We start from the raw sequence: 26,435 nt of genomic DNA, 5'->3' as shown, positions 1-26,435 counted from the left end.
CATCCCATCCTGAGGTGACGTTCCCAGGCAATATGGGTTAGTTGAAATCCCCCATTATTACTGGGTTTTCTGTTTTTATAACCTTTCTAATCTCCCTGGGTCTTTCACAATCACTGTCACCATCCTAGTCAGGTGGTCGGTAGTATATTCCTACTGCTGTACTCGTTTTATTCAAGCATGGAATATCTATCCAAGTTAAGCATGTCTGTAAGTGTCTGCAGGATTGAGGTCAAAATTAATCATAAAACCTACAATCTAACTACAGTTTTATGCTAACTTAGTTAAAAGACCAGAAGAGCTCTGTGTAGCTCAAAAGCGTGTCTCTCTCACCAACAAAAGTTGGCCCAATAAAATATATTACCTCACCTACTTGGTCTCTCTAATAAACCATACAATAAAACAGCTTTAAGAACTCCAACACTGTCCAATTTGAACAATACTCAGTTTACTCTAGATATCAGTCACCTGGAAGAAATGAGTTCAAGTTTCTAAAACTTTATATTATGGTGTAAATTGCACTGTCAAAATAAAAGTATATGCAGAACAAATTATGAAAAAGTACCTGTATATGGGCAGAGTTTGAACATGCAAAATTAACTCTTTACATGACCAACACTTGTTCCACTCACTGTCACTGTGATGTAATAATTTAGACACTAAGTTGTTTGTTTGCTACTGATTGTACTCTGATAATACTCTGCACATTTAAAAAAATGTTGGTAAGAAATTACAACATTCCTCTGGAAATGTACATTAATTTATATCTCACTAGGAACACTTTATTCTTGAAGATCAAGATATATCATAGCTCACAAACCGCTATGAGATTGTAATTACAGAAGTGGCAGACAAGACAGTTTAAAAGCAATGACTTCTTAATCTTAGTATAGAATCTGATGCTACTGTTCATGTGCACATACATTCTGAAAAATATATAGTATGTGGGGTAATATATCAGGATAATATTCTTCCACAACTATGTATTATGGGCGGAATTACAGGAAGTATAATGGGCAAGTGCAGCAGCTTGACACATCTGGAGACATGACTATACAAAACAACTGATTAAAACAAAAATTATTTTGGTGGCCTCAGGTTAGTATCCATTTGTGCAGAACTTCTATAAATTTCAGCACAAGGCCCAGAATGGAATAGAGGTATGTGGAAATCTGTACATCTCTTGCATGCTAATTCAAAGTACGCTTTGTTCAACCTACTACTCTTCACTTTCATAAGCACTAAATTAATGAATATTTGTATTGAATAGTTATAAGCAGCTCAGGCTTCTTACAATGCAGCCACTGAATGACACCATTTCACTATCCAGTGTGAAAGCCAAGAAATCCACAATTTGGTGCCTTTATATTCTTTTCACTATGTCAAAGGTTTCCCTGAATGAAAACTGCAACTATGCTTGTGAAACAAAAGAGTACATCATTCTGTTCTTTACAGCAGTAGTTCTCAACTAAGGGTCCGGGGCCCACTGGAGGGCTATGAGCAGGTTTCGGGGGTCCGCCAAAATAAACCAGAGATCAGGGCTAGATTAGACTTTCTGGGGCCCAGGGCAAAAAGCCCAAGCCCGAGACCCACCAACAGCTGAAAACCGAAGCCAGAGCAACTTAGAGTATGTGTACACTGCCCACGTTACAGCACGGCCACGGCAGCGTTGTGATGTGGGCAGAGTAGTCACACTTTATCACTGGGGGAGAGCTTTCCCGGTGATTAAAAAAAACCCACCCGGAATGGTAGCTTTATCACCGGGAGCTGCTGTCTAAAACGTTTGTCGCTCAAGGGGGTGTTTTTTCACACCCCTGAATGACTAAAGTTTTAGCGCTGAAAATGGCAATGTAGGGACAGCCTTAGCTTCACGAGCCCCCCTGGGCAATTGCCCTGCTTGCTACCACGTAACGCCGGCCTTGGCTTTTAATCTATGGGATATGTAGAAAAACTGTTGTTGTGGCACAGATGGGCTCTGGAATTTTTTTTAGCATGTTGAGGGGCCTCAGAAAGAAACAGATTCAGAAGCCCTGCTTGACAGGACAGCTCACAGGTCTCCTGGCAGACATTTTTGCTACGCAGAGTTGCAAGCCAATGTCTGAATTTTGGAAACCATGTTTCCCTAGCAAACATAGTTTCGTTTTATTTTCATTCCATTTACTTTAGCAAACTATCTGCATCTTATTTCTCTCAACCTTCCAAATGTATAAAAATCCACAATGAGCCAAGAAAAGCAGATTTCCAGACACTTTAGTCATGCTAAAGAATGTATCCTTATCTTGTTATTTGGAAACAAATTATACCACATCTCTTCATATCTGCTACAGTGTTGCAGTTGCTAAAACCAGATGTGCTTAGGGATTGTTTACGCTCAGTAACTGCTACATCTCATTCGCTTTAGAGGAAAAGCAAAATCACAAACCCCATGGGCTGTTAAAGTGCAAAACGCTTGTAAATGTTTAACTTTAACTAAGAGTAACAAAGTAGCTTCAAATCTGCACCGTGCATTCGTCTTTGCACACACACACCCTCGCGATCAAAGCCTGGCATGCCCCTAAACCACGAAGATCCTATCACGACAGCTTTCCCCACCAAACCAAACTGTCCCTCTTTCCAAGCGCAGCGTCCCGTCCTCCCACGAGAGTCCCCCTCATGGGGGGAGGGGGGAAGGGGCGCACAGGGCAGCGGGGCTGGAGTCAAGGGCGCTGCTTTGGGACACGGGGGGGGGTTGTTACTTTCAGCGGGTTCACGGCGAAGTTCACGCGCGCAGAGCCCTCCCCGGTGCCCCCCCCCCGCACGCACCCACCGGACTCGCCCCTTGGGGCGCCCCGGCACCGGCTCCGCCCCGCCGGACACGGACAACGAGCCCGGGACACCCCGGGCCCCGCACTCACCATTGTGATTGACCCAGGTCGGCTTCAGGAGCTTCATTGTCCCCCGGCCCGGGGCCCCCGCCGGCCCGTGCCCCCGGGACCCCCGGGCTGGCGGGCGGGCTCCGGGCTGCTCCGAGAGGCGGCGGCGCGGCTCAGCAGCAGCCAGCAGCCATGGGCTCGCCTCGCTCCTGCTCTCCGCGCTGCCCGGCCCCTGCCCCTGCCCCGGCCGGAGCCGCCTTAGCGCCGCTCCATCCCCCGGCCACGGCCCCGGCCCTGCCCCAGCCACCTCCTCCCGGCCGCATCCCCCGCTCGGCTCCCAGCGGCTCCCCGGCAACGCCGGAAGTCTGCGCCGGGCAACCGCCTAACCGGCCCGGCGGGAAACAGCCGCCCCGAGCCCGGCTGCCCCCGCGTGGGGCCAGGGGTCGGTCTGGGCGGAGCGACCCGCTGCGGGGAGCTCGGCCCAGAGCCCCCTCCCGGGCAGAGATGGGGCGGGTCCGGGTTGAGGGACCCCCAGCAGCGGAGATGGGGCAGGTCTAGGTTGCGTGGCGTGACACCCCCTCCCCGGAGCAGAGATGGGACAAGTCTGGCTTGAGTGACCCCCCGGCGGAGATGAGGGAAGGTCTGAGTTGAGGTTAACACACACAGACCCAGATGGGGGCAGATCTGGGGGTTGAACGATATCCCTCTCCCCCTGCAGAGATGGGAGAAGGTGTCGATTGATTGACACAAACATTCCCCAGGCAGAGATGAGGGAAGATCTGGGTTGCCTGACCCACCCCTGGGGCAGAGATGGGGTGTGGGGAGGTCCGGGTTGAGTGATCCCCCGGTACAGTTGCGGGAGGATCTGGGTTGAGTGACAATTGCATTATGCTGTAAGTGAAACTGACTAGTCCATTGTCACTGGCAAATTTGAGAGAAATGCAAAAAGCAAACCAACAACATGAACAGGAAAAAGAACATTTAGATACTAAAAGGAAAATAACTTTCAATAACCTGGACTTCAGTCCTGCAAACACTACACTCCTTCAGTTCACTGGGACCACAGGTGTGCAAGTGTTTGCAGGACCAGGGCAATAGGTGAGGTATATGTTGTATTTTTAATTATGTAAAACAGGGTCCCTTTATGGGTCTCTAAATAGGCCAAATTTAGCAGCACTAGGTAAATATCCCTATAATGGGACATTCGGTAGCCAGTGTGAAACTTTATGCTACCACATACATCATTATGTAACTGTATCAAGAACATCATAAACTTGCCACTACAAACTCTTAACTATGTCTAGACACAAGATACATTTTATTACCTTTGTAGTTGATGCTCATATAATTTACTTTGCTATAATGTCATTTTCTCTACAGTTATTTCATAAACAAAAATGTTTGTTAGATGAATAACTACACTTTGCATTTACTGTTCTTTTTTCATAAGCTAGGGCAATTTTACTTTCTTTAGGGAAACTTTGTGATTGTCCATAAATTCTTCATAGTTCTAAGCATCAGAAAATCAGAGATGAAAACACCCAGTAGATCATGTAGTCTGCCCTCCTCTGCTTGCCTCTCTCTTCCCCTACAAATAATGTACAATGCTGTGAAGCTGGAGGACTCTGGTTGTTTACTTTTTCATAAGTGGCCTAAGTACCATATTAATCACACTAACTTTTAACTCTTTTGTAGCATATTCCCATTAATGTGTTACCCTGTTTTTGCATGATAAAAACTTTGGAATTGTGCAAAACTTTAAATCATGTGATAAGACTCTAGATTTATCTCCCTTAAAGTCCTGTGTAAATAGGTATTTATGCTCTATTTATTGGTGACTGTCCAGTGCTAGGTACTGGTATTGGAATTCAGGGGTGAAATCCTAGCCCCACTGAAGTCAGTGGCAAAACTTCCATTGATTTACATGAAGCCATGATTTAACTCCAGGAATGGGATGTCAGACACAATTTAAACTTATGCTCCAAATTCTGTATTTTCAGTTATCTCCATTTCAGCTAAAGAATCCTGCACAACGAGTTTCAATGAAGTATTTTGAATTCTTCCTTTTTTATATTTAAAAAGCTGAGAGCATTGTGTGGAGGAGGAAGGAAAGCTGACTTTGAATACTTATACATCATCATCCAAATGGTAGGAACAAAGTGGGTGTGTTGTAAGGTAATATGTCTAGCTACAGGATTAAAGAATTTGTGTGCCAGTCATGTCAAAGGGAATGGAGGATTATATGTAACATCCCAGCATTCAATTCTCTAAACACAGATGTATGTGAGTGATTATATATACAGTTAAATTCTTGTGGGGTCAGGCCCTATATTTGGTAATCAGTAGCTCAAATTTGATCCCTTCAGTGGCTTACTTCCAGAAAGCCAGTTTGAAAACTGCTAACTAATTTCAGAAAGGCCTTCAGTGAAGGTCTTGTATTATTTGAATATTTTGGAAGAGCAGTTGAAGGAAAACGTTTTTATTTTGATACTTAGGATGAATTAGTGACCCTATTGGCATTACTGTCAATACTCCCATTTACGTGAATGGGGTCAGGATTTCATCTTTGGGAGTCTAATCTATGCATCGTTCATAGTCAGATATTTAATTAAGATTTTTTTCCATGCAAATGCATTAATCCTCTTGATTTTTTTTTAACTCATTCCACCTCCCTCAACCTTTCTGCACTTTTCAGATTGTCATCTGATTCCCCACCCACACCCCCTCGGTACTTGCTACTAGCTTTTGTTTTATTTCAAATATTAATAGCTGTGTTTGGGGACACCCTTGGAGTACCAGGGTAAGACATGCTGTATCATACTCTCAAACAGGGGCAGCTACTGGCTTCAGGGGGTTTAGGGAGCCAAGTATTTGGTGATTACTCCAGAGGCATTGGGTTTAAGAGGCTTTCAGGTGCCCAGACTGCACGGACTGGGCTCTAGGGTTCCGTGTGTTTGGGCTGCGGGTGGTTCAGTGACCAGTCACTAGAGGAGCTGAGAGGATTCTAGGTTTTCAGGATCCAGGGGTTCAGCATCAGACTCGCCTGTAGTTTCTCCTCGAGCGCCCCCCTTCAGTCCCACGTGAGTCCTGCAGCTGCCCCATAGCAGCCCTGCTGTCAATGTAAAGCGCCTCTGTCCCCTGCCTAGAGCCACTCGCCCTCCTCGGGCGGTGAGACTCTGCGCCGGCTTCCCACGCTGCTCCGCGCCCAGGGCCGGATTCCTCGCGAGGCGGAACTAGGGGTGGGGGGGAGCAGGTTTGCCGCCGGCCGCAGTTGCCGGCGCACCGCACTGGCGGGGAGCTGAGAGGAGCCGCTGGCGCCGCCGAGGTGCCCAGGCCCCGCAAGAACCATGCTGGCGGCCGCAGCCTGCGGGGCGGGACGCCTGCTCCCCGGAGTGCGGGGCGGAGCGGGGAGCTCCCTGCTCAGGTAGGGCCAGGGATACCCCCGGGCTCCTGCCCTGGGGCTCGCCGGCCGGTCCCCTCCCCTGGCCTCCTCCCGCCGGCGCGTGCGGCCCCTGTGACACCACCTCCTGCCCGGCGCGAGCCCCGCTGGCAGCGCCCCCTCGCTGCGCGGGGTGTCCTCGCGCCGGGAACGCCGGGCGCGTGCGCGGGCGCCCTCCCTGGTGATCCGCGGGGCCGGCCGCTCCCAGCACGCGGAGCGCCCAGCCCCTGGGTGAGGGAAGGGTGACTCTGTGCACTTGAAGGGGGGACAAGTCCCGTGGACCCCCCCGTTGGACTCTATCCCCTAAGCCCTGAACCCACCAAACTGCACTCTACCATGTGAGGGTTGTCCTAACCCCATTACTCAGCCCGCTTATTCATGCCCATGACTATCTGTAACCTGTTTGTATGAGTGATGTACCCTCAATGTTTACTGACTGTATCTTGAATTCACCCACCGTATACCCTGCATTGGGGACATGACAGACTGTGTATATGTATATGCTGCCTAACACCAAAATGCTAACATCCATCCACAACCTGTATGTTAGCCCCAATGACATAATAACTGACGCTTTAAACACTTTGTATCGTTTATTCTAAATAGCCACTAGGCCCCTGCATGCGATGCGCTGATCCGGGCCCTGCCCTGGTGTAATTTGCCGCCGGTGCCTTCCATACGCGTGGCCCTGGTTGGAATTCCCGGCCTTTCGTTTGTTGCACCGTCTGGATCTGCCTGGCTACCCTCACTGCCAATTGTGGGGGTTTTGCCCTCCTGGAAGCAGCAGGTCCCAGCATGTGATACATGTTCCTGGTCATCGGGATGGAGCTTTTGCAAAAGAGTTGGACACCGGCTTGGATTGAGAGGGAGGGTTGTGGTACCAGGAGACTTAGTCTGTGCTTAAGCAGAAGGGCAGGGACAAGTTGGTGACTCAGACTTTGACAGATTGTTTTTCTTTTGTAGCAGACTGCATATCCTCTGTAGACCCTGAGAAACTGCATCACTCTGTTCCTAAATGTGAAGCTGAAAATACTCCCTAGTTTGTAGAATCAGTTATTTTTACTTTTCAAATACACTGTCATTTGAATTTGAGCCATAATTAAGTTGTGATTTTTTAAAAAGTGATTCTCCCCCCTTGTGGTTTCAGACTTTCAAACAGTGCAAAATCTGGACTGTTATTGGCCTGAAAGGGTTAATGTTTGTTATGGTTGAGTTTGTGCCAGGCCCCGCTACTGGCTCAAACTGTTGAGGATGGACTGAAGATTATTCATTATCATGTATGCCTGCAAGTGGAATCACTAATAAAAGGCTGTATACAAAAGCTATATATTAACATAATTTGATTCCTCTCATGCTTTGTATTCCTTTTTTCTTTAGTTCTCAGCTGTCCTGGACCATTCATTTTCGGGGAAACCATTGGCAGACTTCTATGCTGGCATTTCAGGAGTCCCTCCCCATGAGGTAAAATACAACTTATATTGTATTTCATAGAATAGTTTTCAGATGTTCCCATCCTCCTTACAGGAAGTTAGGAAAATTTAAATTATTCAAATGAATATGTGCACATATATATTTCTACATTATGAGGCATAGATATAAAAGAAGGTAGAACTATTAGGCTCTAGTGTAGTGTTTAATTCCCATATATGTAGCTAATGCTCTGCATAAAATTTTAGTTTATAGTTAGTTGTATTTACTCATAATCCCTCAGTTATGAAGGCATGTAACGTAAAAGTGTATGTTTGGAGATATTCTGGTTTAAACAGCATTCTGTTTTTTCCTTTTGAACAGTAGTTGAAATGTGGCACTAGCTGCACTAAAAATACTTTAATGTCCTTTTTCTACATTTATAGATGTGTAGTATCAGTTTGCATGCCACCCTTTTTTTAATACAACTTGGTTAAAATGACTCCATAGTTAGTAGCTAAAATACTTCACAACTTCTGTTTCAAGCCAACATCGAAATATAAAACCTGTCTGCCTATACTGTGTGTGTAGTATAAGGAAGCAGCATGGCTTGGTGGATTGAACACCAACCAGGAACACTGGAGTTCTAAGACTGACTGCCATTGACTTATTCGGTAGCATTGTGCAAGTCACTGACCCACTGTCTTGGTTTCCCTATCTGTAAAATGGGCATGATACTTCACAGGAGTGCTGTGAGGACTAATTTGTTAATGTTTGTAAAGTGCTAAGTATTCTTCTTCTATGTATAGATTGATATAAGAAAATGTACTATATTACAGTTTATATTGATTTGCTGCAAGAATGCTTCTCAAATTTCCAGTATGTATAGAAAAATATTCCCTATTAGACACACCCTTTTATTCTGGGATGGGTTTAATATAGAAACGAAAAGTATCAAGTATTAAACGTGTATACACAGATACAAATTTTTTAAATTAATTTCCTCCACTAGAGCAGAACCGAGGAAGAAAAAGAAGGTAGATCCAAGAAGAGACCAAGCACAAAAGGACCGTATGAAGAAAAAGATTAAAAAGATGGAAAAAGCTGCCCAGGAAATGATTCCCATTGAGGATTTTGTAACACCATTCAAGTTTTTGGATGCTTCACGGTATAGAGAACTACCAGCTTTTACCTTGGGGTTGATAATGAACTGGAGAGGTGCAAATAATAGTGAACTACCCCCTACAGTAACTCCTCACTTAATGTTGTAGTTATGTTTCTGAAAAATGCAACTTTAAGTGAAACGATGTTAAACTAATCCAATTTTCCCATAAGATTTAATGTAAATGTGGGGGGTTAGGTTCCAAGGACATTTTTGGGGGGCAGACAAAAGGCATTATATACGGTACAATACTGTGGTGGGGAGGTGCCCCTGTCTAACCCCTGGGTCTGAGGGTGCGGGGTCTGGGAGGGAGTTAGGGTGTGGGAGGAGGCTCAGGGCTGGGGCAGGCAGGAGGTGCAGAGCACTTACCTGGGCAGCTCCTGTTTGGTGCAGGGCGTGTGCAGGTGGCTCTGCGCAGCACGGCACCGCCTCTATGGCTGTGATTCTGGGAGCTGCCCCCCACCCCTGCCAGGCAGGGCCACCCAGAACGCAGGGGCTTTAGGGGCTGCAGGGCCCTCGGCTAAGGGGGACCTGCCCTGCAGCTCTAAAGCCCCTTTTGGAATGCAGCCCTGCGAGCACGGGCCAGAGGACTTTCCCCTTCAAAGCGCCGCTTCTCACTGGCCGGCTTTGAAGGGGAAAGCGCCGCTTCTCTCCGGCCGCTGGCTGCATGGCTGCCCCTGCTCCTCCTGAGTCCTCTGGCCCATGTTCGCAGGGCCGCATTCCGAAAGGGGCTTTAGGGCTGCAGGCCAGGGCCCCGGGGCCCCCTTAGCCCAGAGTCCTGCAGCCCCTAAAGCCCCTGCGTTCTGGGTGGCCCTGCCTGCTGGGGGACGGGCAGCTTCCCCGTTCGCTCCCTCCCTCCCAGAAAGTCCCCAGAAACACCCGGGGACACTGAATCCCACTCCCTCTGCATGCAACCCACTGGAAAACACGAAAAAAAAGCCAAGAAAACCCCCCACTCCGTCACAGGGACCATTCAAGATAGAGAAGCCCATTAACACCTATGCAGTCATAAAACAAAAAGATGGGGTTAATGCAATGGGCAGCCTGTGGGCTGGCTGTATGCAGCCCAGTTAGCACACAACTGTAGCCCAGCTACATGCTTAAAAAAAAAAAAATTCAAAATTTGCCATTCTGGTCTGAAAGGAGGCAGGTCTGGCTGAGGGGGAGACAGCATCTGGCAGCCAGCTGGAGCACTTCTGCCAGCAGGGGGCTGCTGAGTGCTGCCGGGGACAGGGTGTGGGAGAGTGGGTCTCTGGGCAGGTTTGTGGGGTGGGGGGGAGCACTGGGAACTAGGGATTTGTGAGGGTGCTGCAGCAGGTTTTAGGCGGCCGAGCCCCACAGGGTGCGGGTGCCAGCTGCCTGCTCCTGGCCCCCCTCTGTGGATGGGTCTCTGGGCAGGGGGTGCTGGGCAAAGGGGATTTTGGGTTGGGGAGGGGCGCTGTGGTTCTCAACCTGCATGGGCCCACAATGATAAATAGGTTGAGAACCCCTGGGTTAGTGGGTTACAGATTGTTATAATGAGCCATAAATCATTATTTGTAGTATCTAGCAGAATAATTAATGTAAGCTCCCTTACATTATGTGCTAACTACTTATGCTAAACCATCTGTTCCACCTTGCATTTTTCTGTGACCTGAAAGTTCCTTTCCCAGACCTGAAGAAAAGCTCTGTGTGGCTTGAAAGCTCACCCACCTGGTCTCTCTAATTACCTTGGGCAAGTCTTTAACCTCCTGTTCTCTTACCTTTAAAAAAGGTAACTACCTCAGGTGTATTGAGGAATGTTTGTAAAGGAATCTTGCAAATTGCCACAAAATGCATCAGCTTAGGTACAAAATCTTCTCATCCACTCTCCCTGTGGTGGCAATTGAGATAACATGAATGATATGTTACTTGTTCGGTTAGAAACAAACAGATGAATGGGCAAGTGGAATTTGCTGTTAGATAATGCTGTAGTATCCTCCAATGAAAGACCCTACATAAAGGCAATCCAGAGTATTGTGTGTTTGGGCCAACTTGCCTTTTTGTATCTCACTGTAGTTTTTGCTCTTCGGGATGCGAGCAGCTTCTGTGTTAAAATGTTATCTTGTTCTTTCATGTTTGCCAGAGTGCGAGAGATCTCCCCACTGTCCTTTGAGGAGAATGAAAGGCGAGCCCTGCTCCTGAAGAAATGGGCCCTGTACAAGCAGAAAGAACATGAGGCAGAGATGGAAACACTGAAGTCTCTTATGGCAGCTCAGCAGGAGGCACTAGAGGAACTGCGTCTCGAATCAGAAGAACTTTACCAAGCAGCAATAAGACGAGATGAGGACCTGTTTCCCTTTGAGAAAGAGGGGCCTAGTTACACACCACAGGTTCCTGGCTATGAGGCTCCTGAAGGGAAATGCATCGACATTACCAAAGTGTACACACAGTGAGATCGGAAGACTCTGCCATGGAGCTGGCAGGAGATGCTCAGTGCATTAAAGGATGACACAATGGGATGCGACTAGACTATTTATTTTGTTTTTTCAAACATCCCTATGCAGATGTCTGTCAAAAGAAAAGAAAAACACCACCTGTCCTTGTTCCCTTTCTTTTTATAACTGGCCATCTTGACAATAAAACTTCCAATAAAAACAAAATACTTTAGAACTCCATTGATCTAACCTTCCCTTAGCCGGCTCTCTGCATTTACCAAACAATCGTGACCCTAGGGCCAGAAGTGGGCAATCTCTCTTGTAGCCATTAGATGGTGCTGCGGCATAGCATTTTCCCATTCCCTGGTTTATTCAGAGTTTTGATTATCTGATCTGGCCCTGGTCCCAATTAGACCAGATAAACAGGGTACTACTGTACTGTATTTTTGTGCCAGAAACTGAAGCACGGTTCCATGTAGAGAACTGTGGCTTTAGTGAACATTATTTTTTCACTTATAGAATATTTTTTCCCCTTTCATTTATTCCTGAGTAACAATTCCTCACTCTGGACAAACCATAGTTCCTGAGAGTATAATTATGCGATGAAGAAAAATTGTTAAAGCAATCATATGTCAGTCTACTGTACTGGGAAGATAACTGTCAATTTCTCCTTTAGCTCCAATTCAGGTTTTGTTGAGGTGCCTGTGTACAAATCAAGGGGAAAACAGATATGATATATATCACAACAAAGTAAATATAGCTTTTCATACTGCGTGGCTAATGTGATAAGAGATTCCATTTAACTAATTTGCTTAAAGCCATAAGACTTATCTTTGAAAGTCACTGAAGTCTTTATTTTTGTGATAACTTTTAATGCTTTCACAAACATATTTAAGAACAAAAACAGCCTGAGAATAATTTTGCAGGGGCAAACAGCTGGTATAGGTCAACTTTATTTTCTGTCTGCTGCCCCATAGCACTCTGTTAAGGATGACAATAGTGCATCTGTACAAACTTTCTTTTTCAAATACCAGCTGCTTGGGCTGTCCTGATTACTCTAATCTCTATTGCCAATGGAGAGGGCTAGCTTGGTTTTTTAATTCCTCATCTGGCTAGTCTGGTCTTGGGCATGTCATAAATGGCAGCATGCTTAGCCCATGTGAAGGAAATGAGGGGTGGGCTCTAATAGCAAGAGCAGCCGGGCTACGTGAATGTGTGCTGCTTCAAAGCAGCAGGCATTGTCCTTGTCTGGATGAATGGGAAACTGAGCACCTGAACTATCCTTTTTAAATATTTACATCTCAGTAAGACATTTCTTAAACACCATTAAATGTACTCCAAAATAGGCATTAATGAGGTGAGGGACTGCTGTGAGCAGAAGTATAAGCTGAGAAGTCTTTCTCCTTTAGAGGCTACAGTCTTGTTTCAGCATCATATGGCAGAAAAATAGCATTGGCCTCACATCTTCTGGTATATGAGGGCCAAATATGGTAGGTAGTCTTATTACTTTGGTTTATCTTGACCAAGAGGAAGGTACCAGTCCCTTGGTGGGCTTTTCCTCAGCTGCCACACTGGATCATACTTCTGTTTTTCCAGAATCCGGACTCTTTCACTCTTGCATAGGGATTCCTGCAATGCATGACAATATAATACTCAGCATTCAGTGTGCTGCATTTTCAAAGCACATTATAAACATTAGCTACTCACACAACTCAAGTTACTTCTACCAATAATCTTTTTCAAGATACATATAAAAATTAATTTGCCATACTAAAATGAAAGCAGCTTGGAATGGCAACAAAAGGAAAGGTCATAGCAGAAAATGTTTGCTATTAAAAGTTTAAAAGCATACACAGATAGCAAAAGGCCAAAAGTATGACTATTCCTGTACAAATAATTATCTTCAAAAGATCATTACTTTTTATGGCAAAAACCCAAACCTTAAGGCCTACATTTTCAAAAGTAGCTATTGGTTTTGAATGCCTCAATTTTGGGGCATTCGGTGTCGATGGTTTCAAAGCGCCTTGTTTTCAGACAGTGCTGGATGTCCACCCTCTTAAAATCAGGCCCCTCTACTGTCTCAAGTTGGCAACACAATTGTTATTTTGAAATGTTAGGCTTAATGATTCTGATAAAACTTGAATAATAGTAGCACTAACACCACTATGATCATTTATTTCTGCTTTAATGGCATTCTATTAAGTTAGGGTGTGTTTTTTTTTTAATTCTCTTCATTGGCAAGACAGTACAACTGAGGTTTCTAGGAGAGATTTGAATGATGCAAGGAATATAGAGAACTGATGTGAGGTTGTGAGCATAGGCGATAGAAGCATAAAAAAGGCAGGCATTGGAGAAGGAAACGGGAAAAATAAGACCGACATTGTTCATGGAGTGGAAGAGAGAAGGCGGAGAACATGAAAGGTTCCAAAGTCAGAGCCATATACTGTGATGAATGAATGATGGATGTTGGCTCTTAAAAGCAATGACAATAATTTTAATTTGAAATAAGATAATGGGGAGCTAGTGGAGGGATCTGAAGAAGGGATGATACAGTCAAAACAACAGGAGAGGCAACATTTTGTATGGATTAGCATGGGGAAGAAAGCAAGAGATTTTTCCCTCTACAGTTTTGAAGAAAAGGTTGTGGATTGAAAAGGACAGTGGCAGGCAATTTAGGCTTAACATTTTATCATTTTTAAAGGATTTGTAAAATCTTATAATATTGCAGTTGTTAGTCCCCTCTCCCAGAAACAAAACAAACCCAAGAGTTAAATGTATTGGAAAATTATCCAACATCTACATAGTGCCTCACAAACATGGAAAAGGCCTGTTCTCATTACTGACATAACTATTCTTCTATATATATAATACACCAGCCTTGTGACATTCTTGCCCACTCAGTTGTGGAAGTACTTTATATTGATAAATTAGAAAAATCTACTTGTTTTTCTTTACTGTGGTATGGGTGGCTGAGTAGATTTTTTGTGGGGGAAGGTTAATGCTGATGACCATGTTGCATGCATGATGCACAATTTATTTTTTATACCATTCTTAATACTGTCTTCAGTTTGGCATTCATCATACCTTAGCATCTGGACTTTTGCTTTTTTCCCACTCTCTGCAATTGCCATAGTCTATTTTCCACTGTTCACAGGAGGGTGCTTCCCCATACGTATAATAGTTATGGAATAAATTACGGATGCCCTTACAGTGTTTCCATTCAGACCAATAATCCTCACATGTTCGTGGAGGCTGGTAAAATAGCAAAAAATACATTAAGAAGACACCTGCGGGAGAAGAATCCTGATATTTGGCATTAGTAGTAAGGAACACGATGTTTCTGAGTTTAAAAATGCCCGGTCTACGTTGTCATGGTGGGAAATCAAACCTGTCCCATTCATTTCAGCTGTCTTGATGGGGGTATTTTCCCCACACGCTGTCTCAGTGTATTGTGTTTTGAGATTAAATACTGTGCTGTCGTTACGTCTTTACTCCTCTACCTGGAACCAAGAGTCCGACTGTACAGAGGTTGGGACAAAGCGGCGCTGTCTCGTGAGGGTGTGCCATAGGAACTATTCATTACTAACAATTCAGTGGCAAACAGTTCAAGGTAAGACTCTTTTTTTAAGGGACAGAATCTGGATACTAATATTCTTCTACCTTATCAGCATCACCCTGAAACATGCAACAGGGCGTTTCCTACTGCTCAGCACCCCTGAGCCAGCAGCCGGAGCGCTGGGCCCTGTTCTTGCACCCGCTGCACACTGGGGCAATGCGCCTGCCCTCGCAGGAGGGGGGCTGGCAGCGCGCACGGAGCAGGTCAGGCGCCCGGGGACGGTACTGGCAGGAATCCCGTGACCCCGCTGCAGGCCACGCGCCCAGCTAGGCGGGGGATGGCCTGGCCCAGGAGCAGACCCGTCCCCCCCCTGCTGTCATGACCGCTCGACGGGCCCCAGGCGGTGCGCGCGCTCCCTCCCTCGGCCACTCACCCTCCACGCGCCGCGGTCCGCCATGCCGCTACCCGGCACCGTGAGCCCAGCCCCACCCTGAACTCATCGAACCAATCGGACAAGGGTGTATGACGGACAGCTCACTCCCAGCCAATCGCCAGGGAGCGCGTAAAACTACGTTTTCCGGCCGCGTCAGCCGGTGGGGCCAGAAGGCCGAAGCTGAGCCCGTTGTTGCCACGGCTACTTATGCTCCGCCCCTGGCTGGGCAAAGCCAATGAAGAGACAAGAGCGGGTCTGAGCGACACAGCGCCGAGCCACTCAGCATCCTCCTGCCTCCAGCGCGCAACAAGCGGGAGACTGGGCAAGCTGGGCAGAGGTAGAATGATACGAAGCGTGAGCGCGCGCGCTGCGCCAGGGACAGATGCCACGTGCAGCCACATTATAATATGAAATAGTCATTCATAATTTGCTGCCCCAACGACTGCAGCCCTCAGTCTGAGAACCCTGGGGCTAGACTGGGCAACCCTCACCTGGGCGAGCGCTTACGTGAGGCGCCCTAGTCAGGCACGTGAGCGCTCAATACCCCGAGTAACTGCTGCAGAATCAGCCCCAGCAGACCGGTTCCCGGAGTAACCAGTGCGCGGGGCTGCGCCCGGGGCAGCTGCTGGGATCCCGGGAGCCGCCGCCCCGCCCGGAGCCGCGTCCCAGGGGCTGCAGCCGCAGCTCAGAGGCCGGGCTCCTCCCGCGCTCTCCGACCGCCCCGGCCATGCTAATTTCCATCCCCAGAATGCATTGCGCACCCGCAGCCGCCTCCCGTGGCCACGGGCTGGGTTTGCTCCCGGAGAGCCCGGTTCCGAGGCGCGAACGCGCGGGGTGATCGGGCCGGTGCGCTGGGCTGTGAACACGCGGGGTTCAGGCCCCGGTAAGTGCAGTCACCGTGAGATGGTGATGCGTTGCTCTTGGCCTGGCAGCGCTTGTGCGGAGTGTGGGGTATACTCTGGTTTCTCTTCAGATCGTATAAATCTTTCGCCTTTTACTAAAGATTTCCGTGGAGAGGAACATTTATGAGTTTCTACCCAATTTTTTGAGGCTTCACTTCGGTGAAGCTATCTAATGGTGTTAAAAAACAGAAAAACAGTTTTACTGTGTGCTTAAAAATGTTTGTTTTGATAACTTTTTTATCAGTTGTGGGAGGGGTTATTATAAAGAAAAATATTTCTTGATTTTGTTTAGAACACGTTCTGCTATGTAGAATACATTTAAGATTTAATGTATTATTGAGGTTTTTTCTAAATTGTGTGCATTTTGTGTTCTAAATTGCTCTTAGGTTGACCAATTTGCTTTAATATTAATGATTTACCAAGACAATGCTTGTGTAAGTAATAACTTGCAGATCTATTTTAAATGGTGCATTGTTTCATTTCCAAATTAAGGATTTAGGATATTAACTAATTGCTATCCCCTAGGCACAGAATTTAGCTCTAGCTGCATGTTTTCTGTTATTTAATGGTGGAAAAGGAGGGTACTCATATTGGCCTAAATCAGGGGTCTCAAACTCCCAGCCTGCAGGCCAGCTGCAGCTCGCAAACCACCCTAATGTGCCCCGTGGGACTGCAGCACTTTTGAGGCTGGGTTTCTCCTTTGGCCCCACCTGTCGCCCCATGGGCAGTCCCCAGGGGATTTACAATGGGCCAGGGCCCCAGCAGTGCAGCGTCCGCCTGCTCGCTCCAGGTGTCTGCCGGACCCTCTCTATGACCCCAGGGTTGGGCAGGGCTGTGTCTCTGTGCGCTGACCCCACCCTGAGCGCCCCTGCAGCCAATGGGAAGCTGCAGGGGCATTGCTTTGGGGCAGCAACGCGCGGAGGCCCCCCAGCCCACCTTGGAGCGCCAGGTAAGTGCCGCAGCCCCCAGACCCCTCCCAGAGTCTGCACCCACATCCCCTCCACACATATCCCCTCCCATCCCCAAACTCTCTCCCAGAGTCTGCCCCGCTCCTCAATCCTGCACCCCACCCCCTCCTCCTGCACCCCCTCCCCAGCCCAGAGCCTGCACCCAGCACCCAAACTCCCTCCGAGACCACAGCCCCTCACCCCTTCTGCACCCAAACTCCCTCCCAGAGCCTGCACCCCAATCCCCTACCCCAGACCTCCTCCCACAACCAAACTCCCTCACAGAACCTTAGGTAGATGGAGGGTGGAGTTTTTGGGGGGTGGAGTTTTGGAGGGCAGGCTCTGGGCGGCATGAATGACGTTATTGGCCCGCTGGGAGGATTTGAGGACTGGCACTGGCCCTAAGGTAAATTGAGTTTGAGACTCCTGGCCTAAATGATGTTATGCAGAAATCACAATTAATTCTTTGACCCCAGATTTTCCTGTAAGAACATCAGAACTGCCATACTGGGTCACACCAATGGTTAATCTAGCCCAGTATCCTGTCTCTGACCATGGCCAGTACCAGAGCTTCAGAGGGCGTGTACAGAACAGGGCAGTTGGAGTGTTCCCCTGTCTTCCCCCTCCCAGTCTCTGTAGTCAGAGGTTTAGGGTTGCCTCAAGCATGGTGTTGTATCCCTGGCCATCTTGGCTAATAGCCTGTACTCTGAACCCAGTTATACTTTTGGCCATCAGAACAAACCATGGCAATGAGTTCTACGGGTCAATTTAATCAGGTGAGGGCCCCCTCCCTCTGTTTTGTTTCTTTGTTTTTTTATATTATGGGAAAAGGTAAATAATATTTCTCTGTTCACTTTTTCTACACCTTTCAGCATGTTATAGACTTCTATCAGATCTCTCTTTAGTTGCCTCTTCTCTAAACTGAACAGCACTAATGTTTTTAGTCTCTCCTCATAGGGAAGCCATTTCCACGCTCTTCATCATCATTGCTCCCCTGCTCTGAATGTTTTCCAGTTCTATTATACCCTTTTTCAGATGGGGCCACCAGAACTGGGCACAGTATTCAAGGTGTGGGTGCACCAACGATTATATAGTGTCATTATATTTTCTCTTATTTTCTATCCCTTTCTTTATAGTTACTAATATTCTGTTAGCCTTTTTGACTGCTGCTGTGCATTGAGCTGAAGTTTTCAGAGAATTATCCATGACTCCAAGATCTCTTTCTTGAGTGGTTAACAGCTAATTCAGAACACATCGTTTTATATGTGTAGTTGGAATTATTTTTTCCAGTGTGCATCACTTTGCATTTCTCAACACTGAATTTAATCGGCCAGTTTGTTGCTCACATTTGTGACATGCCCTGCAATGCTTTGCAGTCAGCGTCGGACAGTACTGTCTTGAATAATTTTGTGTTATCTGCAAACTTTTCCTCTTCACTGTTCACTCCCATTTCCAGATCATTTATTAATATGTTGAACAGCACAGGTGCCAGTGCAGGTACAAGCTGTACTTATACTGACTGGTTGATTTTGGATCTTTAACTTTGGTAGCTGGGAAGATGGTAAATTGGACAAAAAAAACCTCAACAAACCTCTTCATGTCCTTGTTATTTCCTGACTTCTTTATGAATTTCCTTTTCCTTATTTCCCAGCAGATTGACTATATGTCAGATTTGGGTGCTAGCAGGGGGACCTGACAGGCTCCTTATTTTCTTAATTATTTCAGATGCATTGAACTTGCTAGGGCACCGTTAGATTCTGGGTGCTGAGGTGTCTCAGCTTTATTTCTGTTTCTTAGCTCTTTGGTTATTGGTCTGACAATGCATGATCCCTGCACTAGGAGGTGGATAATGAGGCCGTAAACCTTGGAAGATCCCTGACAATCAAATGAAACCTGAAGTCAATAGAAGACCCTGAAAGGCCCTTGGGGAGTTGAGTGCAAGTTGAGGAAGCATAAAGTTGAGGAAGACTTCCCTACACAGCTTACCTCTCAATTCTTGTTTTCCTGAGTTGAGTGAAAAAGTCAGGAATCAGCTCTACCAAATGTGCAGTGGTTAGACAAGAAACAGCAAGGGACTGGACTGGTAATGAGTGAAACTGCAAATATCTTATGTGTGCCTGATGACTGTATGTTTGAGATTGATATGTGGGAGCAGAAAAGATCATTGGGGCTGCGATATAGCACTTGCATATGTTTTCTTTGAACTGTTTTCCTGTAAGAGTTAACGGTGAGAGATTGCTAGTCACAGGTCAGTGGGTGGGTTTATGCAAATTAGGAGTGTGTGGTGACCCAGGGAAACCAGCAGGAGCTTGTCATGGTGAAGTGGAAAGCTTTGGGAGCGGGGTGGTGGTGGTGAAGCATGCCAGCTTTTCAGCACTGTGTCTCTGCTATTCTTGTCTAAGATCAAGTAGAGGTGTCTGCTTTTATCAGTTGTCCTTTATTTGAGAACTGTATATTAAATTGATTTTTAATTAGGCAGAATAGAGCTTGTTCTGTCCACCATGTGCATCAACCTGACACTGCAGTACTTCTGGGAATGGTACATCTCCTTTTGGGGGGATATTTTGGTTAGAAAAACAGAGAGTTTCACTGTGGGGAGGTTGTTTTTGTTTGTTTTCTTTGAAGTAGCTCTTTACAGTAGTTGAAATACATTGGTTTGGTTATGATGAAATGTAGTTAAAGTTTCTTGTAGTGTACAGTGAGTCTATAGATGTGAGTTTCTTTGTTTTACTGGAGAATTGTTTAAAAAGCTGGGTTTTACTTTCTGCTATGAATCCTTTTGACAATATGAGGAATCAATGCTTTCCAGACTTGAGGGTCTGTGGGGGAGTTTTTCTTTATTTTTGTTGTTTGTAATATTGACAGGTATATAAATAACTGTCCGAGTTACACAGACTTTTCCCCACCCAGCATATGCTCCATGTATCTTGATTTGTAAAATCAAGTGAAGGCACTAGGTGTCATGCTACACCCAGCACACAGGGGTCCCAGTCCTGATGAGATTTTTTTCAAACATACTGTAATGTCAATTCTAAATAATAATCCTTATCGGTGTTGCCAACCCTCACCATTGGAAATCATGAGTAACCCCCCCCCCCCCGAAAATCATGAGATTGACTTAAAAATCATGAGGATTTTTGTTTTTTAATGTCACATGGGTTCTCTTCATTTCCCTTCTGGTTTCTGAGCCTTTAAGGTGCTCTCAGGTCCCATTTACTTTTACTCTGCAAACGGGCAAGCTAGAAACTTACCTTTCTAGTACAGCCAGAGCCCCAGAGAGCAGGAGCCTGGGCACCCGGGGCTGGCAGACATCGGGAGCCCCGGGCACCTGGGGCTCGCAGGCAGCAGAGCTCCTCACAGTTGTATGTTCTATACTTAGATTTCACCAACCAAGTATCAAGTGTGAACTCCTCAGGCTCTAAAACAGCCTTAACATGGAGTCACAGACAGTCCCCTGGTGCACGCTGGTCTATCTTGCCACCCAGGTGAGCTTGCCTTTGTGACGGATGTTGCCTTACATTAAAAACCACAGTATTCAGGTCATTCCCGGTCACTCCTCTGCGTCAATTGCGCCTCAGACATCAAACCGAAGACAACGCTTATAGGCAATCCTATAATAAACTAACTAAATAGTTATTAACTAGGAAAAGAAATAAGAAACTTATTTACCAGGTTAAAGCAGGTAAACCCACACACAAATGAAGCCTTATTTTGATGAGATTGCTTTTTGATGTAAAAAATACAATGATTTCAGGAGTTTTATCATAAGTTAATGAGGTTTATTGTCTGTGCAGAAAATGAAAGGAACAAAGTTTGTGCTTGAAGGTTTCCCTTGTTTTGGGTAGATCTTTTTAGGAAATTACATAGCATAACTCTGATGCTGCTGAAAGGCCTTGTTCAAAAACTATTTATTTTTGAATGAGATTGTAGGTAATATCTGACATTAGTTCTAGAATTCATGGCGGAGAAGTTCTGGGCAAACAGCTTGGCGGGTGGATTCAAACTGAAGCACTGATATTGCAGAGCCTTCCATTTCTGCCAAAGCAATAGCCACAGCAGCTCATCTACTTGTCTAGTGTAGCAACTTTGTGAAGGCCCAGACTTAGTCCATTTATCTTTTACTCCTGGGGGAATTCTGCGCTACTGCTTGCATGCATAATTAATGAGCCATTCATATTTTTTATTTTTTTGCACAGAAAAAAGCTTCTGCCAAAATGTTATTGCAGTTCCACCTTTTGCCCACCAGAGGCCACTGTGGCAATCAAAGAAAGCAGCAGCTCCTGGCCAGCTAAGGAGGAGAGAGCCTAAATTCTTCACATGGCCTGTTAGGCCAGGTCAGGAGACAGACAGCATGGGGTGTTGGGGGTGTGTGTGTCAGACTGGGGCTCTTAAGGGCTAGTGGGGGAGGACAGACTGGGGCAGGGGCTGAATGGGAGTGGAGGCACAGGGCCACAGGGGGAGGGAAGTGCAGGGCCACATGGTGATGGGGGAGGGGTGCAGAGCTACATAGGAACAGGGGGTGGCTGGGTGGGGGCACATAGACACATGGGGACAGAGGGAGGGAGGATAGGGACTGAGGAGTGGCTAGTTAGTGGAACAGAGACACATGGGGCTAGGGGAGGTGGAACAGGGGCACATAGGGAAAGGAGTGTGGCTGGGTGGGGGCAAAGAGACACATGGGGACAGGGGATGGGGTGCAGGGCTACATAGGGATGGGGGGAATTGCTGTCTAAGTGGGGGGTGGAGGGACCCTTGTGGACAGGGGGTTCAAGGATACATGGGGGTGCAGGGACACATGGGGACAGGGGCAGATGTGACTGACTGAATGGGAGAAGCTAGGAGTCAGCCAGGGTCTGCATGGGGAAGCTCCATAAAAATCCCTCCCCGCCCCCCCCCCCCCAAAAAGTGTTCCATACTTTTTCCACCCATACCCAACAAACCTCCAAGTTCACACCCAGGTTCCTTCCCAGCAATTTACTTCCCTCTCCCTTTAGCTCCTCTGTTACCCCTGATTCCTCCAAGGCTTTGCACTGCTTCTGAGGGGTGTGGGAAATACGGTTCTGTATTATAGTTTAAAGGAATTATTACTCAGAGTTCTGTATTAATATGCCTAGTAAGGAATCTGTTTGTCAAAAAACATTTCCTGTGGCTTTTGTTGTCTGTATTGTTACAGACATACTTGCTGACAGGTATTTTGAAATAAATGTCCAAAAATAATTGAAACTGGTGTGATTATATTGTGTATTTTGACAATTAATGTATGCAGAATTTTGCAGAATTTTAAAATATTGTGCATAGAATTTTTATTTTTTGTTGCAGAATTGTTAATTTATTGGCACAGAATTCCCCCAGGAATAAGTTCTGTTTCATGCAGGTGCAGTGGCAAGTTTTCAGTGGACCCCTGGTTAGACTGAAGTTTGGATGTTCCTGTATTTTTGTGCAGCACCCATTGTCATGGCCTCTGAGTCCCATAACAACAACTAACAAAAATGGTACGCTCCCCTAGCGGTGCACTTTAAATTGAGAGGTCTGCTTTGCCGCTCCATTTAAGCCATGAGAAATAACTAAAGCTATACCTTGCGGCTCTCTAGGTGTGGGTGCTGGCAGAACAGCAAAGGCAGTGAATGCCCCTGGTGAGTGGTGAATTCCCTGCAATCAGTCCTGGAAAATCCAACAATAACTGGGGGTAAGAGCAGCAGCCCTCCTCCACTGGAATTACTCAGAGGGATAGAAGGATCTTGCCATTAAAAGGGTCTAAAGCCAAATGGTGGTTGGTGGTGGTTTGTAGACTTTGGATGGTGGTTTGTAGACTTCTTATAAACCCATTCCTCAACTTATTGCAATACACATTCACAAAGCCACAAAAGGATGTAAACATTATACAAATAGTTCTCCAAGAAGAGCAGGGATGATCAAAAGGGGAGTTACACTTAGGGTATGTCTTCACTACTGGCTGGATTGGTGGGCAGTGATTGATCCAGCGGGGATCAATTTATCGCGTCTAGTCTAGACGCGATAAATCGATCACCGAGCGCTCTCCCGTCAACTCCTGTACTCCAGCTCAGCGGGAGGCGCAGGCAGAGTCGATGGGGGAACGGCAGCAGTTGACTCACCGTAGTGAAGACACCACAGTAAGTCGATCTAAGTACGTCGACTTCAGCTACGTTATTCATGTAGCTGAAGTTGCATAACTTAGATCAATTTCCTCCCCACCCCGTGTAGACCAGGCCTAAAAGTTGGGAAACAGCAAGTGCAGTTGTCTGACTATATAACAGACTGGAAGTGGCAAGTAGTGCGTAGAACAGGGCTGGGGAGTTAGGAAACCTGTACCACTGACTTGCTGTATGATCTTGTCAGTCACTTTTGCGCTCTCTGCCGCCATTTCCCATCTCTACAGTGAGAAAAAAATACTGACCTATCCACAGCTAGGTGTAGCCCTAGATATTGCAAGGCCTTCTCCAAAGTAACGCATGCAAGGAGTCATCTAGCGCCCTCTGCCAGTTGTTGCCACGGCTACCTATGCTCCGCCCCTGGCTGGGCAAAGCCAGTGAAGAGACAAGAGCTGGTCTGAGCGACACAGCGCTGAGCCACTCAGCATCCTCCTGCCTCTGGCGTGGAACAAACGGGAGATTGGGCAACATGGGCAGAGGTAGAATGGTGCAAAGTGTGAGCATGCTGTGCCAGGGACAGATGCCACGTGCTGCTCTCAGCGCACGCATGTTACTGACACAGTGCCCGTGGCGGGAGATGCAGTGTGCATGTGTGTGTTGCGCGGGAGGAGCCGAGATAGGGGAGGGGTGTTAGGCTGCTAACGCTGGGAAAACTCTGCCTGCGGGAATGAAGAGTGCCCCCGTGACCAGGCTCTGGGCAAGAGGGGGCACTCCGGGTGGCTGAGGACGCCTTCCTTCCCAGAGGTGGCTACACAGCTCACAAGTCAGCCGTGGACCCGTGTTCCCTCCTAGCCCCAGTTCTTTTGGTGCAGAACACCCTCAGGAGTATTTGATGTATGACAGCTGTTATGCTGGTTGCAACTGCTATGGTTAAAGTTGCAAAAAAGTTTCCATTATAACCTATTGTGTTTGCCCACTGCTACCTTTCTAAACTTTCCCTCTTGGGACTAAAATTTTCTATGATTGGTACCTATTGAAAATATCTAAAGACATGTCCTGCCCTTACTCTGGGGAACTTCAAAGGGAATGCCATGCAGATTTAACTATATGGCCTTTAGTGCTTCTGTTTGAAATCCTGTACTTTGGTTGTGCTGATTTTTTTAATTGAGGGAATGGGGTTGTGGTCTTCTGACCCCCCCTTAAATTCTCCCTGGCCTGGAAATATGCACTTACATAAAAAAATTCTAGCAGTATGTTAATTACCCAGACTAAGATAGAGTTAAGCAATGAGGTAGGTAGTAACTCTGATGCAATCTGATGGTATTGAATTTAATTCCAACAATCTCCCATTTGAAATTTCAGGCCCTTGTCATCAAGGAAGGGTGGGGGTTGCCACCCCCATTCCCCCCAAATCTGCAGGAACATGGATGCTTGACCTTTGAACATAAAATGCATATCTTTATCTCTTCTGTTACATACCACATAAGAGAGACAGACTCATAGACAGAGCATTATTAAAATCTCAAAGCTATTCTAGTATCAGAGGGGTAGCCATGTTAGTCTGTATCTGTAAAAAGCAACAATGAGTCCTGTGGCACCTTATAGACTAACAGACATATTGGAGCATAAGCTTGCATGATGAATACCCACTTCGTCTGATGCAACAAAGCTGTTCTAGTACCTCAGTTAGCTGGAGATCAATGAACCTCATGCTCAGGTTTGAGGAGTCTTGAGAGGAGAGAATTTTATGGGGATCTTTAAGAGATTTTTGTATCCCTTTCCCCCACACTTTGTATAACACTTGTCTTCTTTCACTGTAAGTGCTTCAGGGCAGGGAACTTTTCTACCTCTTTGTCTAGCCCCAGAGCAGTGGGGCCCTGATCCTGATCGGAGCTTTTGGATGCAGCCATATTAAAAATATTAAATAATAGTAATTAATAATGTGCTGCCCCAATAACTGCAGTTCTTAGTTTGAGAACCCTAGGGCTAGACTGGACAACCATTACATGGGTGAGCACTTACATGAGGAGCCCTAGTCAGGAATAAATGCTCAATAACCTGAAGTGGGTATTCACCCACAAAAGCTCATGCTCCAATATGTCTGTTAGTCTATAAGGTGCCACAGGACTCTGCTGCTTTTACAGATCCAGACTAACACGGCTCCCCCTCTGATAATCAATAACCCTAGTGCAGAATCAGCCCCAAGAGACCATTTCCCGGAGTCTCAGAGCACGTTGCTGTGCACAAGCCGCCGCTCTCTGCTGCCCCGGGCGGGCTGCACTGACCGCAGGGGGCGGGATCCCCCGCAGGGTCCGGGCAATGGCCGGTCCAGCCGCGCCGGCTTGCGGGGAGGGGGGGGCCGCTGGAGGGGGTAAGCGGCCCTTTCCCGCGGGCAAACGGGAGCGACCAGTGCCCCGAGCCCGACTGCACCGCCCGAGGCGCAGAGCCCGGCACCCGCAGGCTCCCGGCCGGAGGCGTCTCCCGCGCGGCCCCGGGTAACCAGTGCGCGAGGCTGCGCCCGGGGCAGCTGCTGGGATCCCGGGAGCCGCCGCCCCGCCCGGAGCCGCGTCCCAGGGGCTGCAGCCGCAGCTCAGAGGCCGGGCTCCTCCCGCGCTCTCCGACCGCCCCGGCCATGCTAATTTCCATCCCCAGAATGCATTGCGCACCCGCAGCCGCCTCCCGTGGCCACGGGCTGGGTTTGCTCCCGGAGAGCCCGGTTCCGAGGCGCGAACGCGCGGGGTGATCGGGCCGGTGCGCTGGGCTGTGAACACGCGGGGTTCAGGCCCCGGTTAGTGCAGTCACCGTGAGATGGTGATGCGTTGCTCTTGCCCTGGCAGCACTTGTGCGGAGCATGGGGTATACTCTGGTTTCTCTTCAGATCGTATAAATCTTTCGCCTTTTACTAAAGATTTCCGTGGAGAGGAACATTTATGAGTTTCTACCCAATTTTTTGAGGCTTCACTTCGGTGAAGCTACCTAATGGTGTTAAAAAATAGAAAAAGAATCGTCCGTTGTGTGTATTACATTTTGTGTTTATTTAAAAAAATGTTTTGTTTACTATTAATGGGTGAAGTTATTGTGAGAAATACTTTTTTTCCAATTATGGGTGTTTCTTTAAAGGTAACAGACTACTGTGTAAATACGTTTAGGATTTAATATTACTGAGGTTTTTTTTAAACTGGGTGTATTTTGTGCCCCATGTTGCTGTTAGGTTGAACATGTTTGCTTAGTATT

The 26,435-nt window shown here is 46.9% G+C and overlaps 3 protein-coding genes, 1 long non-coding RNA gene and 2 other non-coding genes across 10 annotated transcripts in view; 4 read left to right on the top strand and 2 right to left on the bottom strand.

Moving 5' to 3' along the window:
- LOC123351226 (protein HIRA) overlaps window positions 1-3,104 on the bottom strand; it is a 60,041-nt gene extending 56,937 nt beyond the window's left edge. The window contains exon 1 of the mRNA XM_044990481.1: window positions 2,892-3,104. Within this exon, the coding sequence (XP_044846416.1) occupies window positions 2,892-2,928 (37 nt within the window). The 5' untranslated portion in view covers window positions 2,929-3,104. The remainder of the gene's footprint in view (window positions 1-2,891) is intronic.
- Window positions 3,105-4,933: 1,829 nt separating this feature from the next.
- MRPL40 (mitochondrial ribosomal protein L40) lies at window positions 4,934-11,485 on the top strand. Of its 4 annotated transcripts, none has more exons than XM_044990485.1 (4): window positions 4,934-4,997; window positions 7,666-7,749; window positions 8,708-8,863; window positions 10,962-11,485. In XM_044990485.1, the coding sequence occupies exons 2-4, from the start codon at window positions 7,718-7,720 to the stop codon at window positions 11,269-11,271; spliced, it is 498 nt and encodes a 165-aa protein (XP_044846420.1). In that variant the 5' UTR covers window positions 4,934-4,997; window positions 7,666-7,717; the 3' UTR covers window positions 11,272-11,485. The 4 variants fall into 4 exon arrangements, with proteins under 4 accessions (XP_044846420.1, XP_044846419.1, XP_044846422.1 ...); XM_044990484.1 differs by lacking the exon at window positions 4,934-4,997 and adding an exon at window positions 6,043-6,273; XM_044990487.1 differs by lacking the exon at window positions 4,934-4,997 and adding an exon at window positions 6,603-6,626.
- Window positions 11,486-11,629: 144 nt separating this feature from the next.
- Window positions 11,630-15,418, bottom strand: C16H22orf39 (chromosome 16 C22orf39 homolog). Of its 2 annotated transcripts, none has more exons than XM_044990488.1 (3): window positions 15,243-15,418; window positions 14,338-14,505; window positions 11,630-12,882 (listed from the first exon to the last, which is right to left on the bottom strand). In XM_044990488.1, the coding sequence occupies exons 1-3, from the start codon at window positions 15,264-15,266 to the stop codon at window positions 12,757-12,759; spliced, it is 318 nt and encodes a 105-aa protein (XP_044846423.1). In that variant the 5' UTR covers window positions 15,267-15,418; the 3' UTR covers window positions 11,630-12,756. The 2 variants fall into 2 exon arrangements, with proteins under 2 accessions (XP_044846423.1, XP_044846424.1); XM_044990489.1 differs by lacking the exon at window positions 15,243-15,418 and adding an exon at window positions 14,914-15,145.
- Window positions 15,419-15,823: 405 nt separating this feature from the next.
- On the top strand, window positions 15,824-22,850 carry LOC123351230. The gene is made up of 4 exons (XR_006573961.1): window positions 15,824-16,125; window positions 21,288-21,425; window positions 22,466-22,583; window positions 22,683-22,850. It is a non-coding gene; the product is annotated as an uncharacterized LOC123351230 (long non-coding RNA).
- LOC123351312 lies at window positions 16,196-16,311 on the top strand. Its single transcript, XR_006574000.1, has one exon. It is a non-coding gene; the product is annotated as a U5 spliceosomal RNA (small nuclear RNA).
- Window positions 22,851-26,059: 3,209 nt separating the features above from the next.
- LOC123351311 lies at window positions 26,060-26,175 on the top strand. The gene has a single exon (XR_006573999.1). It is a non-coding gene; the product is annotated as a U5 spliceosomal RNA (small nuclear RNA).
- The last annotated feature ends 260 nt before the right edge of the window (window positions 26,176-26,435 follow it).

The sequence above is a fragment of the Mauremys mutica genome, chromosome 16 (genome assembly GCF_020497125.1).
Source record: "Mauremys mutica isolate MM-2020 ecotype Southern chromosome 16, ASM2049712v1, whole genome shotgun sequence".
Taxonomy (NCBI): domain Eukaryota; kingdom Metazoa; phylum Chordata; order Testudines; family Geoemydidae; genus Mauremys; species Mauremys mutica.
This window is presented reverse-complemented; position numbering and strand designations above follow the sequence as displayed.